General features: G+C 44.7%; 2 protein-coding genes across 2 annotated transcripts in view; one reads left to right on the top strand and one right to left on the bottom strand.

Moving 5' to 3' along the window:
• T265_09061 (hypothetical protein) overlaps window positions 1–13,945 on the top strand; it is a gene marked incomplete at both ends in the record, with an annotated part of 85,204 nt that overhangs the window by 33,352 nt on the left and 37,907 nt on the right. The window contains 2 exons of the mRNA XM_009175040.1: window positions 8,832–8,880; window positions 12,262–12,351. Of these exons, the coding sequence (XP_009173304.1) occupies window positions 8,832–8,880; window positions 12,262–12,351 (139 nt within the window). The remainder of the gene's footprint in view (window positions 1–8,831; window positions 8,881–12,261; window positions 12,352–13,945) is intronic.
• The window catches only part of T265_09062 (hypothetical protein), a gene marked incomplete at both ends in the record, with an annotated part of 7,261 nt that continues 5,577 nt past the window's right edge, over window positions 12,262–13,945 (bottom strand). The window contains one exon of the mRNA XM_009175041.1: window positions 12,262–12,356. Coding sequence (XP_009173305.1) covers window positions 12,262–12,356 — 95 coding nt within the window. The remainder of the gene's footprint in view (window positions 12,357–13,945) is intronic.

The following is a 13,945-nucleotide window of genomic DNA, read 5'->3' as shown; positions in this document are numbered from 1 at the left end:
CATGTGTCCTATTGGGAGACATGAAGGAAACTTGGACCGGTCAGCCATGTGAGGTTGGCTCAACCTCAAGAGTGGCAAAACGGCCATGCGCTGTGGTAGAATTTTCAGCAACTTTATGGATAGTGTGCTTCACCAAGTGTGAGTAAATCCTTATTCCCATGCTCTAACCGTTCGAATCTGTTCGTTCTGGCGACGGCCAATGATCCGTGCCTTAGTGCCTTTCTGATGCGAAGTTGTGATGTCCATTGCACCGATTGTTTGCAATCTGCACTGCAATGACATCGCTGCTAGTCGGTTGGGCTGCACCTATACAACTCACTCTGAGTAAAACAAGTCCCTGTAGTATTTAGAAAGGAGAATGTTAGGCCAAGCAACTCATGAGTATAAGCGAGCTTGATGGGTCCTGTTGGACTGTCGAAAAGACCGCAGCTTGCTATGCACGCTTCGGTGACCGTAGCATCGGAAACACAGCATGCTAATCAAATCTCGTAAGTCCAGCTGATTTAACGTGTTTCACCAACGAATCCACATTGTGAGAAGTTCAGTATCATTCCATCCGCTATGAGGTTTTCAGTGGATCAGTGGACTATCGTGGAGTGAACATTTTGGAGTCATGATATTCAAAGGAACGATGACCCGAAATTGGTTCCTTCCAGTTCACTCAGGTGGCATTTCCACTCTGGATGAATGAGAGCTGTTCCATCTGTGAAGATGGCATCTATTACTAATGCTCCATCACTAATGCTGGAGAAACATACAGCCCCATTCTCCGATCGCTTCTGGCAAGTAACTAATACGATTGAAAAGCATAATACACTTTGTTACCTACATGCCATTTTTGGTGCTTATAGACAAACATATAGACAGACAAATCTAACACCGTATTGGGGCTCACATAGTTATGAACTGAGACTAAGCTCACCTTAGCTGAGAAGTGTAGTAGTACGCGGCTCAAATGGGTTGACGCAGGGGGTTTTAAAAGATCAAACTCTATTCCAGAAAGTTAAATTAGCGAGGAACCAAAAGTCCTCCGCCAAACAGAATCACTCAGGGCTACCGAAAAGGTCAAAATAGCAATGTCGTTCTTCTTCTGTGATTCCCCTGAGACTCTAATTGCAGTGTGGAAATCAGGGATTCTCCCATCCTTGTGTCGAAGATAAACATTCCTACATTGTAACACAGGGCCTGAGGAAATTGCGTACTACGATAGTAATAAGGATAGGGTTGACATTGATGTTAACTTGCTGAAGATGTACATTGCGAGATACGTGCCCAGGTAATGCACAACAGGAGTTCGCGTACATTTAATCGATACAACCGCCTTCAATGTATGGCTGAACTGCAGAGAAGTACGGAGTATATAATTGAGCAGCAATCACTTCGTATGAATTCTATTGGATGAGCTCTAAGGTCTATTTCTGTTGGCAGCCGAGATTTCTGATTGTCTGATGGGGTCATTTAGAGGCCCAGAGAAGAAGTTGAAGCAGAGCGAAACACGAAAATGCAACAATGAGTCTAATGTGCCTCGTTGCACATTGATGGAGACAGTTCGTGATTAGAGTGCGCATCACACACTGAGCAGAGCGAGACCGCCTCAAATAGCACCGGTCCATATTTTACTGCACCTAAAACCTTGCGATGCACTATGTATGAGTATATGTATAAACAATGTGCATAAACATATTGTAATATATTCTGGAAGATGTCATGAAAAATTAAGTGTACCAATTTCTGCAGGTTTTCCGTCCAAATGACTGCCAGTTTCACAATGAACCTCAAGACTTGCGACTGACAAGTGTAAGGTATTGGATTTCCAGTTCGAACACATAGTCTGATGACATTCCTAACGAGTTAACATGATCACTGCCGAAGATTGTAACTTACTTTTTTCATTGGTCAGATAAGTTACGCGCAGTCTGTTGTCCTGTCAACTCAAGACTCATTGCGCCACCACACTGTCGTTGTTTGTTGAGCGTTTGAGTTGGATAAACGGCCGAGGTGGAACTTTTGTAGGCCACTGGTGGCAAAACAGTCTGGCTAAAGTTTATAATTGATTCTAAGCATTTCGAGAATTTGCTTTGGATGATTTTAGGGAAGCACCCAGTCAGCACTCAAGGCGCAAACTTGGACAGGAACGCCTTACGCAGAGCACCTCCAGGATACATGACGGTAGAAACTTTTAACAGTGGTTTCACATCAACTTCCATCGCAGAGACCACTCGAATGCAGAACCACTATTTATCTATGATTTCTGTATTTTATTACTTGCTAGTTGGTCCCAGTTCACAAGGAGACAAAATGGGGGCACGGAATGAACGCGCCCTTTAGAGACATCTCGTCCGGTTACCCATCATCTCCAAATCAGAATGATTTACTGAAGCCATGCATTGGTGAGAGAACAACGCACATCAATAGCAGTCTTCAATTAAGTCTGTGCAGTGGCTAGTTCATAAGCGAATGAGTCGTATGCGCCTTGGCTCCGCCCCACTTTCCGGTTGCCACGGTAACCGAATGCGCGTGATAAATAACCTGTATCCACACTGGACATGAATGAGTAAACAGCGCACCCACGTGGTTGTGTCGGTGTCATATGACCACCAGGGTATGTGCTACATGGACAATGTAGCCAGGCCTTGTCCGCACGCTCATCATGTTGCCAGGTCGCTCGTGCTGCTGACGCGGTGACGACAAGGCTAGCCAGTACAGTTGCTAAGTCAATCTACACTGTACCTTCATGAGTCATGTGCGTGTGTATGTGTGTGCAAGTGTGTGCAAGTGTGTGCGTTCCTGTACCACATACAGAAACAAATGTCAATCGAACAAATCAAGCCACCTGCTTGGCAATGGTTCATGGACGGCGCGCCGTCTGGTCGGCACGGCTAGACTCGGCGAGCTGGGTAAACAGACGGACGAAAATATCGATTTTTATCATCAAAACAAAAACCGAGAGACGACGGAATCTTACTTTCTCGAAAAATCCAGTGAACCTACAGGATTAGTAGCCTTCCCTCGTCCCAAAGCTCTAATGCGTCATGTGCCAACTAATAGAAGTAGCGAAACATCCTGCCGTCAGGACACAGGCTTGGCAGAAACGATAGCTATTGTCCCTATGCCACCGCGACGTTGTTGGTTTGTTCGCACTGTGGCTGCATAGGCCCCGTCGGCCATACCGTACGTCTATTAGTTTGGTGTACGAAGTTAAGTATGCTACCTCACATGTTTCGTCTGTTTTCTGTTTCACATTATAGGTGCCAGTATTGTACTTTAGTTTCTGTATACGAGAGTCGATACATCTTGGTGATTATGCCATTATGAGAACCATAATCTGGACTCTCGAAAGTCAATCTCTGACTGGTCAGAAAAAGAACAGGTCAGTTTTCGAAAAGGATTCTGTATCCTTCAGCAACGAATAAACCCTGTGGAGTAATTTACGAAACTTCGATTTTTCAAGATGGATTTTTGTGCCATACTGGCGATCACTCCGATGCTCCTTGCTCCCGATGTTCAGATACACTTTCACAATATGTATTGCAACAGGGAACCTATCGGAATATGAAGGAAAGCACGACCAATCAATCAGCATGTGACCACGTGATGTAGTTTCTCTGATTGAGGGATGAGTGGCGCTGTATTTTGTCTAAGTACGGCCAACCATACTGTTGATCAGCTGATTGTATCTGAATGGTTAAAAAAGTTCAGACTACTAACCGGAAGGTCATGGTCTCGAAAGTCCACACTGGAAGATCCCAGTGAGAAAAATTGAATGGTACGAATTATTTGGTTTACTCAGTTATGGTGTTTCTGAATTTTATGGTAGGTCGCATTTGTTTAGTTTGATCATCTAAAGTGTTAAATTAAAACTCACGACCTCATAACATGAGTTGCGAGTCGATATTTCATGTGTTCTTACAAATGCAGCTCCCCTTATTACATTAAAAAAAACTACCGTACGGCCAAAACGAATCCAGGTTTTCTTCCACAAAATGCGTTGTCAGGCTCTCAATGTCGGGCCTGAAAAATCCAACAGTTCTCGCTCAATCCACTTCATCCTCCAAATTTTATCGGTTCCAGCATTGCTTATTCATTCTTCCCCTCTTCAACAGTCTTTTCTATAACCAACTTATTGTGTGTGACACGATTTAGAACCACAATCGAAGGGATCTCCCTGGTAGCGCCCAACCTGGATACCAGTTGGAGTGTTCTCTGAATGGCTTTTGACTCGCTCTGTTTCGGCTGTTGACCTGACATTCTAGCGCTCCAGCTGGACAGCCGTATTCGTAATGAAAGTGACATCCGAACTGCGTGAGGTCAAGACCACTTATTCCACACGCTTAGTTGACGGGGCGCTTTTTCCAGAATTGGTGACAAACCACTTCACTGCGTGTGTAATTTCTGGGACTTTCATTCTACGTCCGCCAGCCCGTAGAAGATAAAAATGTTAAACGCTTTGTGCGGGACCAAGAACACGACTAATGGACAACGAGTTGCCTAGTTACAAACATGGTAATCTGCAAACGGCGGTGAGATTGTTCCTGAGTGCCATGGATCCAGCGTGGCTGGGAGCATTGACCAGCGTTCGTTTTGTCCTGAATCCGTTTCAGAAATTGGTCTTTTCTGCGAAAAAGGTGCATACACCTATCAGTTTGTTTCACAGTATCGACTGTCAGAATTACTGATATATTGTAGCGAAATTATTCTACAAAAGTAGGCTCTTACAACACCATCTGTCATCTTGTAAACCCTATTGAGTTGGTAGCCCTTCTAGACTTTCCCATAGGGATGCTTTCTCTTAAGAAGGGCAAGATTGCCTGATCATTTTCTGAAAAAGGTCAAAATGAAAGTCAAAATAAGTCACCGCAAACTGGAGCTAAATGTAACAGTTGGCTAAGTCCATTCCTTCCTGCGTAACTACTTTGTGTGTCCATCCCTTTTTGCCTCAGTCACCTTGCCCATGTCAGCGGATGACCTTGCCTGACATGTACCATTGACTACCGCGTTGTCGTTGCCTGCCTTTTGTCGAGTTTGGTCTCCTCTCCATAAACTGAGTTCCTGTTCGGATAGGCTCTGTCTCCTGTAGTTTGCACGTCGCGCACTCAGCAGCAAAATAGCATATATAAGACTAGTCTCGTCCGCCTCCCCCCCCACATTGAGATGGAAAATCGCTTAATGTAGAACCTGTGTATGGCATGCCCTTCTGCACGGGGAATATTCCCTTACCGTTCCTACTTTTTTCAATCGTACCCAGAGAAAATTTACTTCACAGTTAGGTTGAAGAAAGTTAAGTCAGGCAGCAACGACCACCACCACTCCCACAGCTTAGGATGACAAGTGACTCTGGTCTTTGATGTCACTCAGTTGACCATCAATCCCAGTGAAGTGTGTGCTCCACAAGAATAGAGAGGAACAAGATGGTAAACGACAGAACCTATATAATTACGTTTATCTTCCCTTTATATGGTCCCCCAACACCCCGTTGGATTCAAATGTCCTCTCGGGATGAGCCGAAGATAACTCCATTGGAGAACAAGGCCCCACGGGGATGATGGAAAGTAGACGTGGAGTTAACCGTCAAACGGGACAAAGGTTTTAGAATCTCACTAATGGATGGAGCAATAATGTTGTCTCGGGGAGGTTGGATGCATTTTTTTACTTCCAAACTGCTGAATGGAGCTCAGCCTAGTAGATCACTTTCCTTTGCATGATAGAGCACTCAACCAGTTAATGGTGCAAACGCCACGACCAACTGATGTTCTCTACTTCGTGTGATTCACCAACACCGCTGTATTCCTAAGCACATGACATTTATACTCCAAACAGGTTAGCCGTCTTCTGGATATCACCTGGTACATTCTTTTGACTTTAGCACACCTGTGTCTAAGTGGTTCTGGCAACCAAGACAATGATGTTTACGTTGGACAATAAAAAAAAACATCCGTGGACTTGTTCAACCTGCCAAACTCGGCGAACATAAATGGCATCGGGCCAAGTAGAAGCTCACAAGAGGGCGATGGTCAGAGCAAAACATGTTGACAAATGAACTAGGTAAAAGGTTAGTTAGTTGTTGTCATGTATTCAGTTCTCTTGAAGAATACGGTTCCTTTTCTAAACGTGTGCACTTTGCTGGCTAGCAGAAAGGGTGTGGGGGGTTCTATCAAGTGAAGACCAGCATCACCAACAACAAGAGGCGAAGGTGTAGTTACTATCCCGAAAGTATACCTGTCTATCTTTCATGGAATTTCAGTAACATTCCACACACCTAATGATGAAACCCCATCATGCAAGCATAACGATATTATGAGATGCATAACTTTAAGCTTTAACCGTAAGGTTAGTGCAAAGACGTCCATCTGAAGCCACATACCCAAAATTGATGTGTGACCACTCCAAGACAAACATAATCTCATGGGTTTCTATGATTACTCAAAACTGGAATAGTGACTTAGCTCAGAGGAAACTTTCTTTTTCTAACAGTATCTGGTCCCTCATGTGTCTTCCGAATGACATAGCAAGCGTATACAGTGAGGGTGTCATGGCTTAGTGGCCTGTTCTTTGTCAGAAGAGAGTTTTACATTTCAGGAGAGAATTCCACCGCGGTTTTTCATCGGGTTCGGAACGTTCAAACCACCAAAGCGAATATAGAACACATGGGTATCCTCGAATCTATTGGTTGAAGTAGGCCCGGGCTGTAAATCTGATGATCCATGAAACGATGAGCAATGTCTCCCGCAGCCTAGACATGGTCCGACCATGTTCCCAATATTTTCGGGTCAGCACCAGCTACGATCATTCAGCTCAATAAAATGTGTAATAGGTATGACCGCACCAATATCCAGTATAATCAACGTTCAAATCGCATTCTTCGGTGGTTACCCACTTGTCTGTTGAGAAGCGAATGAGACTAGCAGTTAGCGAATATACACTCATCTGCAAACTAATTTGGTTCTTTCGAGAGACCCACCTGGAACACAGCTGAAACCGGTCGTGGGCTGTCGATGGATTTTCAGCAACCTTATGAGTAGTACATTACAAATATACATGTATCGCGATATTTCAAATATCGTAGTGACTGAAAAATGAGGCGGCCTGGTGCAGCATATTCAGTTGCCTGAGAACATCATAAACGAGAGATTCAGCTGGGTTCCAGGTGAGTCTCTCGAAAGAACCAAATTAATTTGCAGATGAGTGTATATTCGCTAATTTCGTGCAATTTGGTTTCAAGTAGAACATAAGGTTGGCGGAAACCCCGGGGACTGCGCCTACCTGATGAGCCCCAAGAAGGGCGAAACCGGTCGTGGGCTGCCGATGGATTTTCAGCAACCTTATGAGTATTACATTACAAAGAGACTAGCAGTTGTTTTAACACAGGACTGCAATTCATTTATGTGAAAAGTGTGTCCATAACTGTTGGCAGTTTTACTCCAATGCAAGGTTAAGGTACAGTGAACAAACTCCAGCACAGTGTCTACTGTTACCAGAACGGAACTGTTAATTGTCTAAAAATTTCGTCTTAACTACGGACTGATCGTTTCTGGTCAATTTTCACACTCTGCTTATATTTGTCGTCACCACACGTTCAGCCACCAGATTGCATCGTGCTGAGTCCCTATTGATTTATCCTCGTTCCGCTCTCACGTGTGACTCATATTGGTCGTTGCATTTCGTTATTTTTCTGCCCGATCGTGCTTAACTGTTAGCCCCTATTGGGTATTTGTCGTCACCACACGTTCAGCCACCAGATTGCATCGTGCTGAGTCCCTATTGATTTATCCTCGTTCCGCTCTCACGTGTGACTCATATTGGTCGTTGCATTTCGTTATTTTTCTGCCCGATCGTGCATAACTGTTGGCCCCTATTGGTTATTCGGTTGAAGAGAAAGTCTCAGTCAATTCATGCCATTTTCTCCGATGTATATAAACCGCCTTACTTCGCGGCGAAAAAGACCTGTTCCTGTGCTCGACTTTGGCTTCTTCCTTACGCGAGTTGACGGGTTACCTCCGGACGACACAGCATCTATAGCCTCAGGGACAGAATTCTAAGATGAATGGCTGCTGCATTCCTGTGGGGATCACGAACCTTCACATTCCGTCAGTTTTGGACAGTTTTGGATGCCCGGAAGGAGACTATTCTACACCAGGATACGCAATTCACGATCGTTTAAAAACGAAGATATCTTGGAAATCCAACGAGAAAACTGACAACATATTTAATGTTACTGGGCTAATAGATTAACAGTAGATATCAGCACTGTTATACGTGTGCCCCTTGTATGAATTCTACAGTAGACTTAGATGTTATCCAGCTACAAAGTGCTTCGGGACTTGGTTGATCATGAGCAACCCAAGTACACGCAGTACGAACGAAAAAAGCACACAGGACATCCTGGCTGACTGGTCTGCGTGCTAAGAGCCTATAGACGGAGTCTTGGTCCCCGGTTTCCAATGGACCATGGACTTCCTGCATCGTCTCACCGCCTTATGGTCCGGGTACTCAACCGGTTTTTGGGCGATCATTTCAACTGGCCCTTTCTGTCTGGGTGGAAAAACTGCCCTCACTGGGCACAGAAGTTTTCATCAGGTGTTCTTTATCGAGAGGAAGTGCAGCGGTGATAATTCAGCGGCCTGTAAATTCTATTTTTTGCGACGAATGAAACAATTAGTCTATTTAGATTTACTCGACGGAAGGCTTGAGTGACACTATGCAATAACTGCACAGCACTTGCCGAGGAAATAACCGTAGTTTTTCCTTTTACCGTTACTCATCGATTCTGGCGCGCTTGTTTGACCTGGATTGGCCGACTCGTGTTACATCTTGTACCTGGTTTATTACTCCAGGCACATCGAGCCGTTAACACACGCACTAACTGTGTTGTTTATCAACGCGGTAGGTAAACAAAGCCACCCGACTTTTCGTTACATTGCTGCTACATTTGCCTAAGTTATGGTGGGCTGTACGAGGCATCTGAATCGCATGCTCACACGAGATGTTGGTTTCGGAGACGAAATCAACTGTGAAAACACGGTGCGCCCACTTTCGACGTGGTTATTTCTAAGCAAGTGGTGGCCGGATGTCATCCGAACTTTTCATTTTGTGCGGGACATTAGTAAGAGATCGTGGCTGTGAGACGATAGATAATAGACGTTCAGGGATTTCCAGGAGATAATTGCTATCATTGAAAATCAACACTCTTCTTAACACTTCCAAAATGTCCCAGTAGCCATAAATCTATATGATTTCCTCTGAAATTCTGACTTCGACAAATCCAATTTTAAGCATGCACTCCATATTTCATCTCAGTCGGTTGCACGATCTATGAATTGTATGAAGCAGCTTCATCGCTCTATTAACCTAGCAACCAAATAAACGTAAGGTTGATTAGCGGATTTACGGCTCATTCGTAGATGAACAGCTCCCTGAATGACCAACGCAGAGTTTAGCTTGCTTTGACATTGGAAGAACAGGACGGGCAAGATTATTGGTGGTTCGCTCAACCATCCAGGTGGCTTACTATGAGCTTGTGGCACCAGATGCGATGGACGCGCTTGATCGGTTGTACGCGTGCAGTATGAGGAAGTCTATCGCCTAAACTGTCCAATGCGCCTCGGGCTTCTGTGGGCCGATGCAGTGAGTGCCATCATCATCATCATCATCATCATCATCATCATCCGGGAGATTAGAAGGGCCTGATCAGGTATCCGTGGGGAACGTTTCTCGAATTTGTTGTGAGCTGAAGTAAACGTATGACCACGGAACCCATACTCGGATGGATGTACTTTAACTTACCATTGACGAAGATACTCCACTCAGTTTTGCAGTACAGTGCCAGTGATGCCCTCTTAATAATGTTGGATTGATGCTATTCGTCGGACTACAGGAAGCACGTGGGCTTTGCTTTGGCCTGGCTCCATTCATCTCTTATGGAGTGATGACCATGGTGCGCAAATGTTCCGCCATGAGACATGTTCGGCTCGACGACACAAACACACTTTTGATTTGCGAGTTATTAGATTCTCTTGCCCCATTCTTGCGGTTTTCATGGCTTAACGGCTGAATAGCCCGACTTCCGCTTGGCCGATGGGAAACAACTCATGCGCATGTCGTCGTATTGTCAGTTCATCACCTTTACGCCGAACAAAGGGGATACATTTTTCAATCTTCTCGATGCTGGTCGATAGATCATACAACCACGAGTGTAATATGTTACCCCCTCTCGTGACCCACGAAGAACAACAGGGCTGCCCTTCTTTGGCATAAGAGGCTGGAGAATACGCTTCTATACTCTCATGAAAACATTTTTGCGTTACGGAAAAAAGTAAGTCATTTTACTGTTGACAGTGCATCATGAGCATTCCGTGAAAGGGCAAAACACAGGGGAATCTAGTTTCTCGATTGGGGCATATGACGTTAACATCGCGGGCAATATGTTGATATTGCCCACGATGTTAACATTCATTCCCGTTGTTGTGGGCTCGTGGATGACCATTAATGATGAAGCAAGATGCGTTGAATGTCTGGGTATGTTATCGACAGGTAACTCTCAAACGGTTCATGATACATCTTATCAAATAAATTGCTGCTGCTTGTACCACCTGTGGTGACGACGAAGTGGATCAGCGCATGCTGCGGAGGAAAGAGCGTTCGCAAGACGTTGCAACAATTTGTTGGTTGCGATTTACGCTTCATGCAAAACCTCAGTTTGTCAAACCGACTGATAGAACAAGGCTAGAAATAATACACTAATCATAAGGTTGCTGAGAACTCTTCGACAGCTCACGACCGGTTTCGCCCTCTTTGGGGCTCATCAGATAGACACAGTCCCGGAGTTTCCGTCAGCCTTACGTTTCACTTGAACCCAAATTGCCCGGGATTAGCGAATTCTACTCATTTGCATATCCACTTGATTTCGCCGATAGACTCGCCTGGAATTCAGCTGAATATCTCGTTTATGCTGTTGTCGTGGGCTGTCCAAGATTTTTTCAGCTGCCTTATCAGTAGTGTATTACGTCTGAACATGTATTGCGATATCTCGAAGATCGTGTCAACTAAAACTTGAAGCGGGTCGGTGCACCACCTTCAGCTGGATTCCAGGTGAGTCACCCGTCAAAACCAAATTGATATGCGAATAATTGTATTTGTCGGGATACTAGAAATATTTAGACAGATGTATGCATATATTGTTCTGAACCACCAGGATGACCCAATTTTACACCACCTTCGGATTCCAGGTGAGTCACCCGTCAAAACCAAATTGATATGCGAATAATTGTATTTGTCGGGATACTAGAAATATTTAGACAGATGTATGCATATATTGTTCTGAACCACCAGGATGACCCAATTTTACTTAATAAATCAACAATAATTCTTATCTTTGTAACAGTTAATCACCAATGGGCTAATTTTATGGAAGCATTCAACAACAGCCTTCTTACAGCTTATTGTCTTCCTCGGTAAGCTTAGTTAAACAGATTCAAGAGATCTCCGGGATGAGCCGATACATGTTCAGTTTATTTGATGTTGTGTTATGCTAAGCTTGATCAGGTTAGAATGTGACTACGAAAAACGACCGAGGTGAGGTGGTTCCTTTCCTAGAAGTTTTTTCTAAACGTCGAAAGATTATATTTGGCAGCCAACGAAGGTGAAACTAGCGCTCTCAAAACAGCATAAAGATGACGTTTTTCAGTCAACAGTTCGTTGAAGTGACTGGATTTGGGCTGGAGTCTGTTTCAGGAGCTTGAAAAAACTGCACAGAATACCTGTTCGTGTTCTTCACACGCTTTTAGAATCAGTTTAGTTCGTTTGGATTTCTTGGCACTTTCAGGATTTAAATTCACTCTGGTCAGTTTGACAAGATAGGAGCGGAGTCCCGGAGTCCTACGTGCGATGGAAAAAGTTTGGGAACAATCAGGAGAGAATCTTTATCTAGTGCTGGCTTTTTATCTTCGTGCTCTTATGAAGAGACCATCTGAAATAAGCTCTGGTCTGCTCTGCAAGGGTTGTGGCAGCCATGAGAAGCCTCTTGGGGATAACCAATTGGTGACTTTTAAGGGTGTCTTGGTAAGGCGAAACATTGGTGGTTGTTACATGAAAACTGGCTGAACTATCCGACTTTCGTTCCAATAAATCTACCGTATTCACGAACTGTGTCCGAAAGGCAAAAGCCCGTCATTGACCTATCGTCATTACTTCATATCCATAAAAAATCCGGGCTACTCGCAGTCAGTGCATTGAATCGCTCATCCCCTTACCACGGTCTGTCTTCAGCTAATTAATATGTTGCTTCCGATCAGCCTGCCCGTCCGCCTCACAGCCATATCCAGAGAATATCTCGTTCAGCAGAACCCCATTGGCCAGGTAAGCTATCCAATCCAGTGTGAAACACGCATCGTTCCGTAGATCGGTGGACTGGATCATCGACCCTATCTATCGAACGCTAGCCACCCGAACTTTGAAAAGCAAGTGCCTCACCCCACTCTGACTGATACGTCTCCCATGGAAGAAGCACTGAACTTGTAATACACAATATTATAGTGATAAAATCTGGGTGATGAACAATAGATGGAAAAATAGAATACTCATTTTTCAAACACGACAGGTAGGTGGAGGAGGGCTGGTGGAGAGGAAAGTTCATTAGGATAAAACGGGAAGTGGGAGGAGGACAATCTACGCCATGTTTTCAAATGAGTGAGGTGGGCCATTTTGGTTGGGACAGTGTCACAGCCAAGGTTAGCCAAGGTCGCGGTGTCTCACTGGCGGATTGGAAAGTCAGCGAGCATAATTGCAAACATGCGGTGAAACATTGAACGATGCATCGATCCGGAGAACAGAAACGCAACCGAGACACAACTGGTTTACCTGTGGACAAATTGAAAACAAACAAGTTAGAAAAGTGAAGTTGAACTCGAAGAAATAGGTCTGGAAACAAAAGATGAACCGGTCAGCCAGGATAAACAACTCTGGACGCCTACTATACAGGCGTATCGAACCATCAGATTCTGGATGCTAGACATTTCTGTGTTGTTGTTTGCGTTAGAGGTTCTGGTTTCAAAAAGCTACCCTGGTTAAATGTATTTCTGTGAGATAACGGATGTCACTCTGTTCACACCAAAAAATGACCACAAAGTGCCTGCCCTACACCATTAATCTGCTTCTTGCTACCAGCATAACTGTACCAGCACCACAACCACCTGAATTTGCATGACTCTTGAAGGATACGGGTATTCAAGAAGGCGCTAACACGGACATTAGTCACACATCCGGCGAGGGCCTACAGCTAACCCACCTTCATTGTCACTTGTACGCTTGATAGCTGGGTATCGCTACATGGTAGTAACTAACTCGGACATCCGTGTGCTAAAGGTTCACGCTCTATGTTTAACTGTTTACTCTAGGCGTTCTCTTCCGAGTTGAGTCAGCGTTCACACCGAGCGAGCAATTCTACCCAATGGTCTAATTTACACCCGTTTTGAATCCTATTCAGTCATGCATGAATAATCAGAGGTTGAGTTTCATTCCCTGCTCGGCGCGACTCGTGCCAGCATGACCTCAAAGCGCATCATTGCTCATTCCGGAAGGTTAGCTGATGGAAGTTTGCATACATAACCATGTTCTACCCCCTTAGCCGGAAGACTGTCAGCCCTCTAATTAGATTTACTCCATACCGAGCCATGCGCACGATAAGGCCACGAAAGCCTGGTGCGATAAAACCGGCGATGATGAGGGTGAGGGCTGCTTCAATCGTGGGTAGAAGTGGGTAAGACCAGGCTTTGTTATGCACATTCTGCGTTTAATTAGTAAAAGACAAGAAACAGATGTGACCTGAGCTTGCACATGTGGGCGCTTGTGTGTAAACCTAGACGACGAAGGAGGGGATGTCTTTTGTCCATATGGCGTGAGGCGGGGGGGGGGGGGGGGAATGGGAAGCAAAAACCGATGAAACGGGGGCTCT

Source organism: Opisthorchis viverrini (assembly GCF_000715545.1).
Source record: "Opisthorchis viverrini unplaced genomic scaffold opera_v5_252, whole genome shotgun sequence".
NCBI lineage: Eukaryota > Metazoa > Platyhelminthes > Trematoda > Opisthorchiida > Opisthorchiidae > Opisthorchis > Opisthorchis viverrini.
The sequence above is the reverse complement of the archived record's forward strand: the minus strand, read 5'-3'. Positions and strand labels throughout refer to the sequence as shown.